This window comes from Myotis daubentonii, chromosome 5, assembly GCF_963259705.1.
Source record: "Myotis daubentonii chromosome 5, mMyoDau2.1, whole genome shotgun sequence".
NCBI classification, from domain to species: domain Eukaryota; kingdom Metazoa; phylum Chordata; class Mammalia; order Chiroptera; family Vespertilionidae; genus Myotis; species Myotis daubentonii.
In genome coordinates this window covers 104,758,462-104,778,404 of record NC_081844.1, presented here as the reverse complement: position 1 = coordinate 104,778,404, position 19,943 = coordinate 104,758,462, and the positions used below count along the sequence as shown (strand labels likewise).

The window sequence follows — 19,943 nt, the reverse complement described above, 5'->3', positions numbered from 1 at the left end:
GGGTCCTTGTGTTCTGTCTTCTCACCCAAGTTTGCAACGATGCCATTTCTTTGGGGAATCATTTTTTAAAATGTATTTTTATTGATTTCAGAGAGGAAGGGAGAGGGAGATAGAGATAGAAACATCAATGATGAGAATCATTGATTGGCTGACTCCTGCATGTCCCACACTGGGAATCGAGCCTGCAACTTGGGCATGTACCCTGACTGGTAATTGAACAGTGACCTCTGGTTCATAGGTTGACGCTCAACCACTAAGCCATGCCAGCCGGGCTGTGGAATCATTTGACAAATGTCTGCCTCCCCCACTAAGAGCTTTGTGATAGTAATAACCATGTCTGTTCTCACCATTATATCATTGGCAGTGAGCACAAGACATCTATAATAATAAAAGCATAATATGCTAATTAGACCAGACATCCTTCTGGACGTGTGTCCGGGAATGTCCTTCTGGATGAAGCCGGGGCTGCAGCCGCGGGATGGAGGCAGCCGCAGCTGCAAGGGATGGATCCAGGCAGCCGCTGTGGCTGTGAAGGCCTACTCTTGCACGAATTTTGTGCATCGGGCCTCTAGCAGCAGATATTCAATTAATGCCCATTGAAGAAGGAAATACAATTGTTGAACTCCTGCACTCTCTAGCTCTTGATTTGTATATGCATCTTATAAAAATGCAATAGCAATGCCCCCCTGTAGAGAAGACCATGTGAAAATATGTGTGTGTGTACTCAGCACAGCACCCGGAAGAATCAGTGCCCAGGCAGTGTGGCCCAGTGGCTAAGGGCACTGCTTTCGTAGGTAGGTTGCCTGACTCTGTTCACTGACTCCACCGTCAACCCGCTATGTGATATTGGCCAAGTTGTCTCATCTCACGGGGCCTCAGTGTCCTCATCTGTAACATGGGAGAAGAGTAGTATTTATTTCATAGGGTTGTTGTAAAGAGTAAATGGATTATTAGGTAGCAAGTGTCCAGGACAGTGCTTGGCAGGTGGCACACTTTATATAGTGTAAGCTGCTGTGGTGATGTTTGGCCAAAATGAACTACGAAGAGCAGCCTTGCTGAGCAGAACTGAGCCCAGTCCTCAGCACACACATCGGACTGGCAGAGAGGGAAGGCAGATGGGCCCTTGGGGACCCCATGACACCCCAGGGAGCGAGGGCAAGCACATCTAAGCCAGCCTATCGCTGATACTGACACCCCCAGTTTCATCAGCAGCTTCCTCTTTCTCCCCCTGAGGTTCAGAGCCAAGAGCCATTCTCCCCACTGTCAGGACTAACACAGGTGGTCTCCCCCTGGGGCAGAGAGCTCCCAGGCACAGAGGCTCAGGTAGTATGGCATGGAGCCTGGCGCTGTGGCTTTCAATGAAAGCTGAAAAAAGGAGACAAGAGGGAAGGCAGCAAAAAAAATGCATTTTCATTCCACCTAAATGGGGCTTAATGTCGAAGTATTTCCCCAGAATTCAGATAAAAAAGCATCATCCTAGGGATCTATCCGGTTAGTGAGAATGAAATGGTAAAGTCAGGCAGAGAGTGAGTGAAAGATAAAGACACTTTCCCAGGATATCAGCTTCATTATGTGATGCATTTGGATTACACTCGAGCCTCAAGTCCTTGTTTTTGCCCAAATAGGAAAAAAAAAATATCTTACTTTCTTGCAGCTTTATAGTAATTGCTAATCTAGGTTTCTGATTTCGTCCTTCAAGATCCTTTAAACCCACATTGGGTTTTTAAAATTCAAAGTCAAGTGCGGTAATAAGTAGAAGGTAAATGGGAAACTGTCAGATAAGCCACCACGGAATAGAGAAATTGCTTATGCAACAAAGGCCTTAGAATACCGGAGGGCACTGGGTATGAGAAGGATGTATTAAGGGGGTTTAAAATAAAGAGCAGGCATGCCATGGGCCAGGGACTTCTTAGAGCTGCATTCTTTGCAGTCAGTTGATATTTAGAAGAATAGGAAGAAAGGAGAGAGGGAGATGCTGATCTCTGAACACGGTGTGATCTCAGTGGCCCCTTCAATGCCCCATGGAGAAATTTTACTCGTTTACATCAGATATGGAATTTTAGCACAACAGGTTTGTGTTTAGGCAACCCAACTATGTGCGTGTCTTCATATACATAGATGCACAGGTGTGTGTGTGCGTGCACACACACCCACACACACACACAAACACACACAAACACACAGAATACATTTGTGGCTAAAGGAGTGCAAACTCATTTTTTAGGGATAAAAATCCTCATTCAACAGACACCTGCTGCTATATTTGAAAAAGAAAAAAAGGAAGGGAATTGGTGAGAGGGTCTTTTTCATATAATGGAAGCGGAATCTCACTGGGACCAGATGCCAATTAGAAAAGGCTTTTTAAAATGCCAATAAGCCAGCGGGATAAATGCGAACGCTGAGCTGCGCAGGCTGGGGAAAGACGCGGCGATGAGGCACAGGAGCTTCAGAGGTGGGTGGAAGGCAGGCCTGTGTCCTCCGGCCTCGGGACAATCTCTGAGGTGGCCTCTTCTATCGCCCCTCTCAGGAGGAGATGGTGAGAATGAATGCCGAGGGTCTGAGGGCCCTGAGATGATCTTGCAAAATAGGAAGAAAGAAGGAAGGCTAAATGAAAGGGAGGGGAGGAGAGAGAGGGGAGACCACCGGGACCTCGTGAGAATGGAGTTGGGCAAGTCACCGGCCGCATGAGGGATGGGACAGAAGGGACACTCCAGCTGAGAGTATAGGGCTCTCTGGTCCTGGCACAGCCTCGGAAATGAGCAGGAAGGAGGGCAACTAGGATCCCTGGATTTCCCAGGGCTGTGGCCTCCTGAGGACTCTGAAAGAAAGCTGGGCTGGTCAGCCAAGGTCACGCATTCAGCTCAAACTGGGAGGGAAGAACCCAGATCCCTGGTCCCTCAGCACTGCTTGGAGATGGGCAGTCAGCTCTCTCTCATCGCCGAGAATGTGCCCTGCCCCAGGCCCTGCAGAAGCTGAACCCCACAACCTGATGTCTGTTGAATGAGGATTCCGCCCCTGCCTCTCTATGGCTGTGTGGGCTCCGTGGCTGTGTGGGCCCCATGGCTGTGTGGGCTCCGTGGCTGTGTGGGCCCCATGGCTGTGTGGGCTCCGTGGCTGTGTGGGCTCCCTGACTCTGTGGGCTCCGTGGCTGTGTGGGCCCCATGGCCGTGTGGTATGCCTGTGGGTTACCTTCCCTGAGCCTCTGTTATCTCATCTGTGAAATGCAGGTACTAACATTCCCTGCCTGGTAGAATTGTTGAGAAGCTTAAAAGACTTAGTATAAACAAGGGCTTTGCATGGCGCCTGCTTATTAGAGAGGCTCCGTAGTGTCCACACTGGCTGTGATGATGATCTTGGTGACTGTCAGTGCCTTGAGCTCAGCCTGGGCTGGGCTCTGGGAAAAGCATGAAAGACATGCGCCAGCCTCATGGAGCCGGCTGCGGCTTTTCATGAACTTCCAGGCCAGTCAGTTTCTTTGTTCCCTTCTGGGGTAAAGAGCTGGCCTGGGGAGAGGGTCAGGATAGATGTATCTTGCCTCCCATGGCTGACATTCACAACCCTGCAACCCCTCGCTATCCATCTAAATACTTTATAATCTGTCCTGAAAGGCAGGTGCAAAGCCTCAATCTGTCATGTTGAGCCACAGTTTACACCTTCCATGGTCTGCTGCTCTCAGCATGGGCCCTGCAGGCAATGCTCCCTCTCCACTGCCTACCTCGTTCTCTCCCCTGCCTGCCCTCCCTCCATTGACTCCCACTCCTCTGGCACACACTCACCCAACTTGGGCCCGCACACACACCCTCCTCTGTCCACCATGCTCTTCCCTCCCTCTCCCTGACACCTTTTCCATTGTGAACCTACCCCCCACAGGACCCCCTCCCCACAGGTAAACCCTACTATTGTGTAAGGTCATTCTAGCCCATATGGAAGCCACCAGCCACATGTGTACTTTGAGTCCAAGTTGAGATGTGTTATAAGAATATAAAACCGACTAGATTTCAAAGAACGAGTACTAGGGATAAAAAGGTAATATCTCAATAATGTCTGTGTCGATTATATGTTAAAATAATAATACTTTGGGAAACGGGGTTAAATAAAATATATTATTAATATTAATTTCACTCTTTCTCTTTTACTTTTTAAAATGTGGACACTAGAGCGTTTAAATTTAGATGGGGGCTCACATTCTAGTTCCATGGGGTGGTGCTAGTCTGGAGCACAGGGCTCGCCTCTTCCTCAGGGAGGCCATCTTCAGCACACTCGCTGTGTGTGGGGGAGTCTCCTTTATAGACTCTCTGGTTGCCCCATGCTTCTGCTCTACAGTTATTTCCCATTTGCAACCATCATTCAATAGCTCTGCAATGAGTGTGTCACTATTCAGCGTGACCATCATGAGTCCCTGAACCTCTCACCCGTTTTCAGTAGTAGCCTGCACCACTGGCACAGTGCCTGGCATTTAGAGGCACATGTGTTAGTTTCTTGTTGCTGCTGCTGTGAATCACCACACACTTAGTGGCTTAACACAACACAAATTTGTTACCCTATTAGAGGCCTGGTGCATGAAATTCGTGCATGGGTAGGGTCCCTAGGCCTGGCCAGCAATCAGGGCCAATTGGGGCCTTTCAGCTGCCAGCCAGGGGCCTTCCTTTGTTCTACACCAACTCCTGGTGGTCAGCGCATGTCATAGCGAGCGATCGAGCTCCCCATCTCTTGGTTGAACTTCCGAGGGGACACTTTGCATATTAGGCTTTTATATATACAGAATACTTCTGGAGAGCAGAAGTCAGAAATGAGTTTCACTAGGCTGAAATCAAAGTACAATCAGGGCTGAGTTCCTTCTGGAGGGTCTTAGGGAGGATCGGTTTCCTTCCGTTTTCCAGCTTCAGAGGCCACCTACATTCCTTTGCTTATGGCTCCTTCCTCCCTCTTCAAAGCTGGCAATGTAGCTTCTTCAAACCTCTCCTCCCCCCCCCCCCCGCCTCCCTTTTTCACTTATAAGAACTCTGTAATTGCATTGGTTGTACCTTGACAGTCCAGGATACTCTCACCATCAGCAAGAACCTTAACCTAATCAGGCCTGAAAAATCCACTTTGCCACTTAAGGTAACATATGCACAGGTTCTGGAGATTAGGGTGTGGACCTCTTTGGGGAGCTATTATTCTACATACCACAGCGCTCAGTTTTTGTTTATAAGTGAATAAATGAATGAATGGATGGATGGGTAGATAGATTGATAGATAGATAGATGCTTCTCTAATCCCATTTCCTATTTCTTCCCAGCAGCTTCTTCCCAACCCCAGGAAGCCATGCTTGCTTAGGCTGGTTGCTCTCCCGAAATGCCTGCCCTTTCCCCCTTTCTTTTGGTCCTGACATGGGCCACTTAGGGGTCTAACTCAAGAGTCCTTTATCCTGATAGAGTCCTTTATCCCTCCTTATTGTCCTGACGTATCTCCCATTTGCCTGAACTCCTGAGCTTTGACCACATATTTCACCTTCAAGAACATACTCTTGGTTTGACCTTTAATTTTTAGTTTGTTCTACTTGTAGCTCTAGATGGTGGCTCTTCCTGGCGGGACAGTGACTGCACCTCATACTTCTCCAACTCTCCCTCCCTACCCTGGAGTTTAGTGCCATGCTGGGTGCTCTGTAGATGCTTAAAAAGTAATGACCCAGTTGCTCTCACAGCTCTGCCAGAAGCAACCTCCCACAAGTGAGGCCATGACACCAGCCGCTGCAGTTTGTTAACACAGTTGCCGGATGTTAATGTGGGGTGAATGTGGGGTGTTCAAGTGCAAAGTCATTTTGACAAAATGTGCATTGCTTTACTCCAAGCAGAAACAAATGTTAGGATGCTACACTCTCAGGGAAAGTACATTGCATTTGGCATCTTCCTAGGACCCAAAACCACAAATGGCATTAACCCTTTAGTGGCAGGTCCCAGAGCAACATGTGGTCCTTCTCCCCATCAAGTCTTCCCTGCACCTACCATATCTCACAAAAGTACACACACACACACACACACACACACACACACACGCACGCACTTAGTCTAGACTTTCCCCTGAAGAATGTTAAATAATCTTCAAGCCTGAGATTATTGTTGCAATTAGCTATCTCCTAATCACAGGCTTGCTCAAATCTTTCCTGATGAGAAGAAGAGGATGATACTGATGATCATGGTGATGATGCCCTGATTGCTTTGGGTATTAAAACAAAATTGAAAACTTAACATGCGTTATGATCTACTCATTATCAGGAGTCTCTGAAAAACATGGTAAGTTTGCTATTTCACAGCCTTTGAAAATAATATGCATATTCTGAAATAAAATTCCTGTCAGAGCATTGGACTTGGGGGTCAAGGTTCTTTCTGCTCAGCTGAGTCAGTGATTTGTTGTTGACCTTGGGAATGTCCTTGTGCCTCTCTGGGCCTCAGTGACCTCCCCTGGAAAATCGGGGGTTGAATGAGAGGATGTGGCAGTGACGCAGGAATAGACGCCTGAGTACCGTGGCTAAATGGGCGGGCGCTGGTTTGGTGCTTCCTCCAGAGCTGCTCCTGCACCTTTATCACGTGACCTTGTCTTTGGGGCTTTGAGTGGACACTGCACATTCAGGCGTCTTTGGGCAAAAGAACGTGTTGTGCTCATTGAATTTGTCCCACTCCCTTTTGTCTTAACTGGAAAAAAAATGTCTTCCTGTAGCCCCAGCTGGTGTGTTTCTGCTGATTCTCATCAGCCAGAGAGCTGGGTCACAGGGTGTCGCCTGCTAGAGGACATCATTAACCGAGCAAATTGTGATCGTGAAAGACTGGGGCTCAGGTAGCCAGGGAGAAGGGAGAGAAGCTATTGTGCGGGCACTCAGTGTTGGCTACAGACAGCTTCTGAGCTCCACCCTGTCTGGGCTTCTGTGGAATTGCACCTGGAAACCTGTCATTACCCAATGCCGTGTTCTCACTGCACCCGCCCCCAGTGCCCACAGGGATTCGTCCTGGTTTGGATTAGCAGGTTCAGCTCATTAGCATGCGGGAGGAAGATGCTAATGCCAGGGTGGGATGGGGTGGGCGGGCGTGGGTATGGGCGTGGGGAGCCATCCATTCACCCTGCCTTTCTGTTCTCTTGTCCCCAAGGGAAACGGGCAGGGAGGAGCTGCCAGGTAACTAATGAGCAACAGGCAAACCCCTTCAGGCTGATGATGTATTTTCCTCTTCCTGGGAGGCCAGGCCAGGAGGGAAGGTGGGTGGCCTTGTCTGTAAAAGCAGCCTTTGCTCGTATCTTCTGCACTGGACATCGGCGGCTTTGTCTGACCTCTCATAAGCGGGGAAACGTTTTATTTTGAGAAACTCTGCCTCCCTCGATGGATGTGGGTTTGGTGGGAGCAGCAATGGAGAGGCCAGCCAAGGAATGGAGTCCCCTGGAGGCTGGATCCTTGGCAGAGATGCAGGAATGGAACATCCTGAAGGCAAAGTCACCACCTGCCCCGTCCTTCGTAGCCTGGTTCTCCTCATCCTTCCCATAAGTAAGGATCCAGGCAGCCTCAGCCAGTGTCTGGTTCTTGCAACCCCCAAACCCTGACAAGTATGTCTTTTCATTGCATTATTCATCCTGCAGGGGTTCGCAAGCAGCAAGGAGTCTGTTATACTTCAGGACAAATACTCGGGCCAGCGTGCTTGTCCGTATCCCCTCTAATCCGCTCTGTGACCTTGGCCGCACCTCTCTCTCCCTCAGAGCCTCCGCTTCCTCACTGGGAAAATGCCGGGTTAGACCACAACTGTAGCTTCAAACTATTATCTGAAGTGTTTCGGGATTTCTCCCCAGAAAATCCGCAGGGGGCCACGTGGGGAGCTCAGGAGCCGCCTATTATAAGGGCTGTGGGGCCGGACCCCACTTCAATGACAATAGCTCAGCTTCCATCCAATTTACATACTGAGCATGAAATATTTTTTATTGGTCCTGGGCTAAAAATAAACGTTTGAAAAATGCTGGACAATATGATCTCTAAAGGGCCCTTCCAGCTCTGATATTCTGTGATTCTAAGCAGGTGGAATATTTGGTAACATCTTTTCATTCATCAGCATAATTGGGAGCACAGGAAAGCCTGCCAAAACACCCTCTATATCTAAATAAAATCTTGTGTGTGCAAAACAACGACAATGAAGGACATTCAGGGAAGAGCAGGCTGTGTAGAGAGCTGCAGACGAACAAAGCGCAGGTCCGGGCTTTGCTATTCTGGCAACGCCAGGGGTGTGGGTCTGGGGAACGAAGCTCACCAGGGCTTTACCTAGTCTTTGCTGCTGTAGCAAAAATGCAAACTCATATGCAAACCAAACCTGGGCCCCGTGTTTCGCTGGGCAGATTCAAGGTTTTAAAGACTTTCAATTAGTTATCAATATTCATACATTGGAAAATGCATTTTAAAATCCCGGTCCCTGGCTTCTTCTGACAAACTAGAAGCTGTGACAACATCAGCCTGGCATTCTAATGGGACAGCAATCAGCAGAGCCCAGCGGCGATGGCCCCTTCCGGCTGGTGCATCTGCTTCACTCTGCTCCCTGCCCAGCTGCACCTCCACATGCCCCTGACCCTGACTGAGCCCAGGTGCTGGTGACCAGGTAGGCCTGCGCTTGTATTATGCTTTTGTGTGTGTGTGTGTGTGTGTGTGTGTGTGTGTATGTGTTTTCCCTAACGCAGAATAATGGTAAATAAAACATAAAATAGTTCTTATATCCCTGTCCTTATCCAACATGGAGAAACAGAAGATAAACTGAGAAAGGCGTGCTCCTCTAAAAAAAACGGCAGAGATGGTATTTCTTTATGACAGTGGTTTTCAAATAGGAGTTTTGTGTGCGTGCACATGCACACAGACATACCACACACACACACACACACACACACACACACACACAGCCCCCCCCCCACCCCCCCGGAAAATCTGGCAATGTCCAGAGATGTTTGTGATTGTCACGACTAGGGTAAATGCTGTTGGGATCTAGTGGGTAGAGGTCAGGGATGCTATTGCATACCCTACAATGCACAGGGCAGCCCCTACAACAAGGATTTCTCCAACCACGAATGCTGGCAGCACCCTGTTTTGTGGATTCCTGGTGGTTTACATCCCCTGCCCCTTCACTCTTTTACATCACCTGCCAGGCCCCTGCCCTTCGGGTCCTGGTGACCCAGGCCTGGCACTGATGATGAAGGAGCCAGGACGGGAAAATGATTTCTGTCCTGATGGGGCAAGAGTGAAAATAATGATGACCATTCTGACATAGGTGTGGCCTCCATGAGTTCATTCTCTCCATTCTTGCCCTTAGGAGCCTCTTACGCACCCTGGGAGGAGGAGCCATTCCCCCAGCTCAGGCCCAGGGTCACTCAGTCCCCTTGTTTTCGGCCTCCTAGCTTGTAAATGACAGGGCAAGGCCCAGGGCAGACATGTGACAGTGTGTTCTGGGCCCAGTTCCCAGCTCTCCCTTTCATCTTATGAGCCGACCCACAGCCCTCCTGTTCTCGGTGTGTGCTCTCAGCCTGAGTCCAACGCTGCCAGCACAGAAGCCAGTCTGATCGTCTGCCCCCTGTGCTTCCCCTGCAAAACTGGAAATTGCTGGAAAGGGCAAGAAACTGCTGTCCAGGAAGAAGACGGGGACTGGAAGACACTAAGATGTCTGGGGAAGCAAGAAGCAAGGTCAGGGAGGTAACTTAAGTTGAATCCAAGAGATGGGCACAGTCCCTGCAAGTGTCAAGTGAAGAGGGTCATCATCCAAGCCTCAGGCAGAGCAGTGCAGCAGTGGAGAGTCGAGGACCCCAAACATCAGGGGCGGAAATGCCTCATTACTCATTACTACTCATCCATCCATCCATCCATCCATCCCTCCCTCCCTTTGCCCTCTCAGCACATATTAATGGAGCTCTGGCCTCGAGCAAGGTCTGTGGCCCTCATCCTCGTGGGAGCAAAACCAAGCTCTGGGATTTGCAGCTGTTTGATGAAGCACGTTACTTCCCACTCTGAGTTTCCTGATCAATACGAGGAGAAAGTACTCCATCTTGCAGGAGGTAATGTGAGGATTAAAAAAGATCACCTTAGCACAGGCCTGCCTCAGACTCTCAATAAATGTCTCCCCGAGTCCATCGCCCTCCTTCCTCCCACGGGTACCGCTCAGCTCAGACATGGTTCCTGTAGCTCAGTGAGGCAAGGACAGCCTCTGGGGCCACCTTCCAGCTCTAGTCACGTCACAAAAGACCCTGCTCTTCACAGAACCAATTCTCCCCCATGAGGTGGGGCGTCGTCTTTTGGGGACCAGAACATCACATGAGAAGCGGATGCAGGACAGCCCACCAATCAGCAGGAAGCACTCGTGTGATGGACAGGGACGTGAGTTCCCACAGCAGTCCTGCCCTTCCTCCTTTCTATAAATCCAAATTTGACACCGTAACCCCTGACGGGTACCGAGCATAAGCAGATCCACAGCTGTTTGGGGTGGGAGGAGAGGGTGGGGACCCGCTCTCATCAGACACTCGTGGAGGACCTGGGGTTACGTACAGTGATAAAGTGTTATTTCAAGATCCCACTGCTGACACCCCTGTGGCCCTCTAACAGATGGCCTTCAAGAAGGTGCGCAGCAGGTGCAGATGTGTCTGTCTGGAAGCGGGGGCTACTCACCAAGCTTGTACCACATATCGCGGATGGAGAAGCCAATTAGCCGCCGCATGTCCCCGTACCTAGGATGAACCAAAAAGGTCTGCTTCAGGCTCCGTCTCAGAGACCCCCATGCAACTCCCCCTTTGGGAGATCCAAACATGCAACCTACTTATTCAGGATTTTGTTGTACTTGGCGTGTGAGAACTGCTCCAGCTGCAGGGAATCCTGGGTGATAAAAGCCACCGCCAGATGAAAATAGTTATTCCACAGCTGCAAATGAAAGAGGAGAGAGCCGTCATGGAGAGGGTCTGAAGTGGGAAGGCAGATTCAGTGCTGGGGGATGTGAATAATTTATAAGGATGGCGGAAGACAGAAGCAGAACCAGTTTAATTCTGTGCACTGCAATTTTCTAACTGGCACTGACTCTGAAATTAATATCCCGGCCAAAGCGAGGACAATGGATGGACATCTCCAGGCGCCGACCATGTCCCCTCGTTGACAACAGGACTTGGGCAAGGAGAAGGATTTTAGGGATGCTTTCTGTTTTGCTTCATTCTGTGTTTTGTTTTGGGGTTTTGTGGGTACAGATAACTGGCCCCAGCTGGGTGTCTTGGTGAGCTGGCTGCTCTGCCTGTGTATTAGAGGGTGATGAGGGATACGTGTCTCAGGGACTCCCAGCCTCTCTGGAAGTCCTCCCGAAATTAAACAGCCAGCTCCCAGGACCAGCCAGCAACCCACTCTGTCTTAGAATAGTTTGTCATCTCCTCACTCTTAGTTCAATGTTTTCAAAATGTGGCCCCAGACCAGCAGCATCACCTGGAAACTTGCTAGAAATGCAGATTCCCTGGCCCCACCCAGACCCCCTGAATCAGACCCCCGGATGCTGTGTGTTTACAAGCATTCCGGGTGAGTCTGATGCTCCGTGGATTGCAAGAATCACCAAGGACCCAGCTTAGATAGAGGCTTGCATAATTTTAACATTCACATGACCTGTTGGTGATAAATGCAAGGGCTAATACTAGCTCCTGGTGAAACAGAGACAACAAAGGTTCAGTGCATGGCACGTGCTCCAGTACCACAGTGACAGAGGCATTGACACAGGCCACAGAACCCGAGAGATGGAGACCCAAACAAAGGCGTTGCTGAGCCTCAGTGAGCCCGTCTGCAAAAGGGGTACCCACTGCAGAGGGCTGCAGTAAAGACCACATGAGATGATGAGTTTAAAGGGCTAGAGTATCAGAAAAGAGCTCAAAAGCACTTGTTAGCCTTATTGACCTTTTCATTATTCTAGTGATTCCTTTGGTACCAAAGCACATAGCACAGCCTGGCTCCTGAGGTACTCAGGGGCAATTATTACAGATGTTAAGGTCCTGCATGGAGCCGGTGGAGGACAGCTTTGCTGGACAAAGCCCACCCACTTTCAGCCTGTGAACACTGCACAGCAAGAGAACGGATGACCGGCTAGAGAAATCACCTGCCATTAAGACCTTCATCCTTAATTCCAAGAAGTTCAGATGCTAAGACTAAGTAAAAGTCACCTCTACCCTTGATAATAGCCATATTGCTGCCCAGAGTGTTGCTTTCAAATGGGCATGTGGTTCCAGTTTCAGAAAGAAGCAAGACAACACTCGATTTCCACCACAGCCAGGCCCTTTCCCATGCCCCCTCCTTCCAGCTCTCAATAATGGGTAGCTGTTATTAGTCCCATTTTACAGATGAGGAGACTGAGGTAAAGCCAGGATTTGAACCCAGGCTTTCTGATTGACATCCATGGTTCTCTCCACACACCTCACAGTCAGTCAAAAAATAACATATATTTACTGAATACCAATGTGCCAGATGTTATCATCACATGAGGGGAGGGCAGGGGTCACACAGACTGCAGACCCTGCCCGCATGCTGCTCAGATTCTGTTGAGGGGATGTGCTTTCTTTATTGAAACCTAACTCCCAGAGTTCAAAAGACCAAGCCACTCCCAGGGTGCAATGAGGTGACCTGCTGGCTTGTGGCTCCCATAAAATCAACTCTCCACAGACAGGCCCAAGGACCTTTTAAAAGAAGTTGGGTCCTACCACTCCCTTCCTCAAAGTCCTGAAAATGCTTCCTCATAACTCGTAGAAGGAGATCCCATGCCCCGTGTTTCCACAGTAACCCCGCTTATCCAAACTCGCAGTGCAGGTCGGGTCTCCGGGGACTCCTCAGACTGTCTTTCCTCCCGGCGCCCCGTGATTTGCAGGTTTTGAATGTGCTGATTTGGTCTGCTGAGCCCGGAGCTCACACTTCCTCCCATTTAAGACCAGGATGTGAAACAGAAAGCCAGGGAAAGGACAACCTGGTCACAGGACGTGGAAAGGGTCATTGGAAGGTGAGAAATTTCTGACGTTAGGGAATTTCATCAGAATAATCAGAAGAGAATAGGAAGCTGATAGATGACAAAGTAAGTTGAGTTGCTGTTGCTTTTGAGAGCAATTCCAGAAATGCCCTCCCCCCAACATATGTGGCAACACGAGACATGTTAGATCCAGTTGTGCCTCTTGCTCCCCTGTCTTCCACCTGACTTAGTCCTTCAGAAATGCTGTCACCCCATTCCTGATCTCCTTTTTGAAAATTGAAGTATAATTCACATATGATAATATTCACTTGTTAAAGTGTATAATTTAGTGGGTTTTAGTATATTCACAAGATAGTACAACTGCCATCTCCATCTAATTTTAGAACATTTTCATCACCCCAAAGAGATACCTCCTACCCACCAGCAGTCACTGCCCTTGCTCCCTCCCCCTCAGGCCTGGAGACCAGGGACCACTTTCCTTCTCTGCTTAGTCCAATATTTCCTAGATGCGTGACTCTTCACTCAGCCTAATGTTTCCAAGCTTCACCCATGTGGTCACATGTGTCGGTACCTCATTTCTTTTTGTTGCTGAAACTCTTCTGTCATAAGGATGCACCATGTTTTTGTTTTGTTATCTGTCCATCCACTGACGGGCGATGGGTTGTTTCCACCTCTTGGCTATCATGAATAGCGCAGCTATGAGCATCTACATGTAAGTTTCTGTGTAGAGGTGGGTACGTACTTAGGAGTGGACCTGACTTTCTTCTGCTTTCCTCCTTGAAGATCTTGGTGGACCATGAGACCCTAGATCCAGAGCCTCCTCTTTTAGTGGATCAGAGAAGGTGCCCTGGGCACCTCCCCACAGCCCCTGCCAGAGGGCTCTGTGGGACTGACTTTGAAACTGAGGAAGGTGGCCATGGCCAGTGGCTTTGTGCAAGGCCCTGAGTGGTGAGCAGCGGCCACAACTAGATGGTGGTTGGCACGCAGGGGGCCTCCTCAGCCCCGAACCTTCCCCGACTTTGCTCCCGAAGAATAGGACCAAGTGCACTGACCTGGCTTTTCAGACCCCACTCGTTTCCCAGTATTTCTGCCCTCAACAGACTGCCTTTTTCCAAGGGCTGGTCTGCTCAGGCCCCACGGACTCCTTGGCTTTGCTCACTGTGGTGCTCATACCTACAGCATCGAAGTCCTATTCTTTCTTCAAATCCTAGTTCAAGACCCATTTCCTTCAGGAAGCTTCCCAGATGGCCGAGCACATCTGTGTGCCCAGTCCCTGCTGAACTGAGTAGCAATAAGCGTCTGCAACCACAGAGCAGGGCACTCTGTTCCGCACCTCATTTCCCTGAGGCGGGTGCACAGGCATCAGTGCCTCAGGGCAAGGGTGTGGGTGCCAGGGCTAGCTCTCACTGGCTGGGTGGTCTCTGCTGTACTGGACCTTCCTGAGCCTTGTTTTCCTAACCTATGAAATGGGAAGCAGAATGGTAATGACCATAAAGAACTGTTATAAGCACTGATGAGATAATATGAGCACGAAGGCATCCAGCACAGCCTTGGCGCCTGGCAAAAGCTCAGTGAATGGCATGGTGGCACTGGCGGGGGCACTGACTCAAGAGTATGTATATGTATGGCTCTGTCTTTTCTACTGAAGGCTCCATAGATACCCAGAGTCCTGCCTTCCACTTATTTGTATCCCTTATGACATATTCAGCACAACAGTTTGAATACAGCTGGGTTCCAGAAAATATGTATTTATTGATCATTATATTGTTAGAGAAATTCTCCAGTCGTTTCAAAGGGTCTCAGATTTTTCTTTCCTCCTTGCCTCAAGCTGCCTGGTGGCATTTCTACTAAGTACCCATCTCAGCTGGTTCAGAGAAGCCAGAGGGGCTTCTGCAAAACACACGCTCCCTTTTCCTGGGGGAGGAGATTTTTGATTAGGAATTAAATATTTTGAAATCATAGGACAACAGAAGCATAGAGCTGGAATAAATTTAAGGGTTATCTGATCCAAGGCCCTTATTTCACAGATGTAAAATAGTAAAACCCAGCCAAAATCATACTGTAACCTGAATTTAGTTATTTTTAATTGACTCTTAAAAATTATAGAATACACACATTGTAAAAAATTAAATGGTAGAAAATATTAAATAAGGTATTTCCATCCTACCATGCTTGGACCTTTGTCTAATTTCCCAGAAGAAAATCTTAACAATTTCCTGGCTACCCTTCCAAAAATCATTTATATATAAATAATGTATGTATAGACATCTTTTCTAATATCTGTGGTGCTTTGCTAGTTTCTCATAAATCTCTCTTGCAGATGTTTGCATATTAGCATATTCAGATCTGCTCTGTTCTGGTTTATTGCTGCATGGCGTTCTGTTTAAGGATGTACTTCCATTTTAACCAATTCCTTCCACTGTAGACATTTAGCTTGACTCCACCTTTTCCCCCGTTAGCATCAGAGCTGTAGCTGACATCCTTGTTTCTGCATCTCTGTGCACGAGAGACTGTAATGCAGCCTCCATGGCCGGAGCTGCAATTGTGAAGACACAGGGCCTCTGTGTTGCTTTTGGTGGCTTTTATCCTTTGTTTTCACAGATCCTCTCAGGCAACTCCCAGATGCATTGTCACCAGCAAGTTTCCTTACGGCTGGAAGCCTCGGTTTCCTCACCTGGAACATGAGGCTAATAGTACCCAAAGGGGGTGGTCACAGGGACTAAATGAGGAAGGCTCTGCCTGGCAAACTCCTACTCAGTCTTGCAATCTCAGTTCAAACATCCCTTCCTGGGAAGCCTCCCCGGGTCGCCCAGGCTAAAGGAGATCCGTCCGCCATTCGCCCTCATCATGCCCTGTTCACAGGGTTTACGACATATTTTAAGGGGAACTAATTATGTCCTGTCTCCACAGCTGGATGCAAGCACCACGCAGGCAAGAATCTTATCTGTCTATTCACTCTTCTATTTCCAGCGTCTAGGGTTGTGTCTGACCCAGCGTGTGCTCAGGGAACATAGGGTGTCTCCCCCCAAAAATGTATGCATGCACTTGAATAATGATAAGGGCCCTTGTATCAAAATACATTTCATTTCAAAAGTGAGCTATCAGCTGTTAAAGTTGTGGGGGGACACCTGTGTTTGCTGAACGAGTTCATTAATGAGCCCCCTCTGTAGGCATTGTTGTTAAATCCTCCGAGAAACTCTGATTTTGTATTGTTATTCCCCACTTTAGGGAGCAGGGACCCACGGCTGCAGAATGGTGAGGCTGGCATCTGAGCCCACGTTCGTCTCACTCCAGCACTTAATTTTTTAACCACTGTTCTCTTCCCTCAGTTTCCTTTACCCTTTACTGTTGGTTAAGGTTTTTCCTGGTTCATCTGGAATTTTACAGCAGAGAGGGCAAGGAGTTTTGTTCCTATAAGATTCTTTCTAATGGCCTTGAATTATTCTTTGCCCCAAATTCCAACTGGGAGGGAAAAAGTGCCGGGCACATGGTGCTGCTGAAATGCAATGGGCGCAACTGCCTGGACCATTCTGGGGATACTGTGGACTCTGGGAGTGGGAGTTTCCAGACATGGACTCTGGCTAGGGACATCAGGCCAGAGGCTCTCTGGGGCCCTCAAGCTGAAGCAGGCAGGGCTGAAGAAGCCATCCCAAGCCTGTGACCATCTTTCTGCCTGGTGGAGCTGTCCCTCGTCCCACCGTCCCACCGTAGGCCTCTAGGCAGGCGGCGCTGTGGGCCTCTTCTAGGCTTCGGTGAGTGCTCCCTCTATGTGTGTGCTCCCTCTTGCACTTTTTTTTTTGTTTTGTTTTTTTACCATTACTGGTTACATTTTCATTATAAAGACCAAGCCTGCCTCATTCCTCCTCTAATGGCTGGGAATATCCCAGAAGCTTCATTTCACGGCTTCTCAGTACAGGTTCAAAAATGATCCCAAGGTGGTCCAGTGCCCCAGAGCTAATCCAGAAATGCCCCAAGGCCAAGGCTGGAATTGCCAAACTCAGAGCCAATTAGAGCTTCCCAAGGAGAGAGAGGGATCTTAGTGGCATTCAGACAGGTGCCTAAGGCAGAAGCAATTTTCCTGGGACCAAAGAGCACATTCGAGGTGTAAGCACGGATTCCTGGGCCAATCAGAGTTTCCTACATGGAGGATCCAGTCCTACAGCCAGTTGTCATACAGCTGCCTGTCCCTGGGCCAGCAAGCGCTAACCAGGGCAGACAGTGTTTCTGGAGCTAAACAGAGCTGTCTGGTAGAGGCACAGGCACCTGCTCCTAAGAGGCAGTGCAGAGGAGTGAAAGGGCTTGGCTTTACAGAGAGGCCTGACTCCCAGCCACCCCACTGAGTGGTCGGATGACCTTTAACAGAAAGCCAACCACTTTTCTGAAACTCAGTTTATTCACCAATAAAATGGGTATATCCCAACCTAATGGGGTTATAATGAGCATCAAAATGCCCTAAGTAGGTGCCTAGTAAAAGTTAGTCACCTCTTTCCAAGTCTTGGCTGCTGCTAGGAGATGGATTTCCAGCCTCCTATCGAGACTTCGCAATCCTGGAGGACAAGGCTGTGCTCTACTTTGCTTTCGAATCCCTCAAAGCAATAGCTTAGACCCATGACTATCAGTCCTACACAAAAAACCCAGTGAGTTTAGTTAGAAATCCTCTCTTGGTCTTCCCTGAGCAGGCAAATGGATGGGAAGGCCAGGCCCAGCACCCTGAGCAGGGCCTAAAGATGCAAATTATTTTGGCCCCAGCAGAAGACATCATTGCTGTAACTCTCGGGTCTTGTCACCTACAGAGTGGCCCCACAGAGCTTCTTGCCTTTTGCCCTTTGAATCAGAAAACCACCGTTCTGGAAAAGACACTGGGGACCATCTCATTGCACCTGCCCCTCCTCTGGACAGCGGCTTCCAGGGCGGGCAGGGCCCAGTGATGGATGCTGTTCCTGCCGATACCAAATGCATAATTAATGAAACCAGGAGACGAGACGAGGCGTGTTCCAGGCAGGGGACAGAGAACAAATCCGCTCCACAGGAGGTGAGGAGAACATGGGCTGAGTAGGACACAGATAAGGTTGAAAAATGGTCCTGTTCTTGAGTACTTATCAATAAACATCTACAGAAGTCTCGTTAGAAAAAAGAGACATCTCATGTTGTAGTGCTGGCCACTTTCCAGTGCTACAAAATCTTGTGGGGTTGACCGCTCTAGGCAATGTTGTGGTGACCAGAAAGATGCCTCCCTCCAGTCCTGCTTACTGAGAACTGACATATGAGTTCCCAGACCCGACACATTCAGAACCATCATCACCATCACCATCAAAGTGATACCAATGAGCATAATTATAATGAGTGACTATAATAGCTATCATGTTCCTGGCACTGTTTTAAGAACTTTCAGTGACTTAATTCACATAATCCTCTCCACACGCCAATGAGGTAGCTACGATTAGCATCATAATTTGATGCAGAGGCAACTGAGACACAGAGAGGTCATTTGCCTAAAGTCACACAGCTCACAATCTCAAACGATCCAGGTATGAAACCCCCACTTCTCTGGGCATCTCTCACATCTCCAGCTAGAGGTAGCAACATGGACTTTTCCACAGGCTTTGAAGAGTTGGCTCTTCTTGCCTGCGTTTTGAGGAGATGTCACTGTGCTAGCCCCCGGGACACGCTCTAAGGGGCTGTGTCTCACGGAGGCCCCAGGCCCTGTCTGAGCACAAGTGACTTCTGGAGGAATCGGGAGTCACATAGATGTACTGAGAGCTTTATATTTCAGTGTCTATGAGTGAATAGAAAAGTAAGAAAACGTGATCCATCTTTAGAAGGTGGTGCCCACTCTGACAAATGAAGCAGCGCAAGTCTCTTTACCACAAGATCCATTATGCAGTCACATTTACATAAGCTGCTCAGCTATTGACTATTTAATCAGGGGCCTGATTCCAAACCCTGAGTACTTCCCTCCCTGCCACACCCCTCTGAGGCACCCCAGAGACATGGCATACCCATGTGTGTACTGGGATGTGTCTGATGAAGCAACCAGCCCAAGATGCCCACTCAGGTGCCAACTACTCACCTGGAACTCAAAGTTCGTATGTTCCAGGAACTTCTGGTTCATGATTTCTGCAAACTTGTTGATGGCTCTCAGGAAGACCCTGGAGGAGGAGAGAAGGTCATCAGGCCATCTGAACCCTCTATCTCAGGCAACCCTCCCGTCCCCCAAAGATCCCTCAGAGAGCGTCCTGACCCAAGGGAGAGGTCAGCCGACCCACTCACCACCTGCTCACACTGTAGACTGGGGGCCATGTTTGCCTTGCAAGAACTCAAAGACCATCTGTTTGACTTCCGTTAGTAAATTTGTACTAGTATTGCCTTTTGTTTAAACTACTACATGCCTAGGGCAGAAAATTCATGCCATCCAGAAAGATAAGGAGAGAAACGCCCCCCCCCCCCCGCCCCTAAACAAACAGAAACACACCACCGAATCCTATCTATCATCTAAAGTAAACCATCGTTGGTGTTTTGATGAATGCAATCTCAGAGGTCTCCCCAGACTCTATGCACAACTGATATTTTACAGATACCGTTTTGATGAATGGGGTTAAACGATAAATGCTGTTTCACAGCCTGTCTTTTTCACTCAGCAATACATTGTGTGTTCCTTTCATGCCAGTGAACTCAGATATATATCATCCCTTTTAATCACTGAAAAGCATTCCATGGTGTGGCTGTGTCTCCCTTTATTTAATCAGTCATTTTCTGTGGGACCTTTGTGTGCTTTCACAGCCTCTTCTGTTCCAAGCAGTGTGTCAATGACCCTCATCTGCACACTTTCACCTCCCATCTCCACACCTCTCCTCCAGTCTTCTCCTCAGAGTGGAAATACTGGCCAAAGGCTATGCACACTTAACGTTTTGATGCCTGTTGTCAAATTGTGTTTCTTCTTTTAAATATATATATATATTTCAGAGAGGAAGGGAGAGGGAG

The 19,943-nt window shown here is 48.7% G+C and overlaps 1 protein-coding gene across 5 annotated transcripts in view; it reads right to left on the bottom strand.

The window, feature by feature from the left end:
• Positions 1-19,943, bottom strand: part of DOCK2 (dedicator of cytokinesis 2) — a 367,699-nt gene that overhangs the window by 49,624 nt on the left and 298,132 nt on the right. For all 5 annotated transcript variants that reach the window (XM_059699147.1, XM_059699148.1, XM_059699152.1 and 2 more), the window contains 3 exons: positions 19,033-19,111; positions 10,800-10,900; positions 10,652-10,710 (listed from right to left, as the gene is read on the bottom strand). In XM_059699147.1, the coding sequence (XP_059555130.1) occupies positions 10,652-10,710; positions 10,800-10,900; positions 19,033-19,111 (239 nt within the window). The remainder of the gene's footprint in view (positions 1-10,651; positions 10,711-10,799; positions 10,901-19,032; positions 19,112-19,943) is intronic.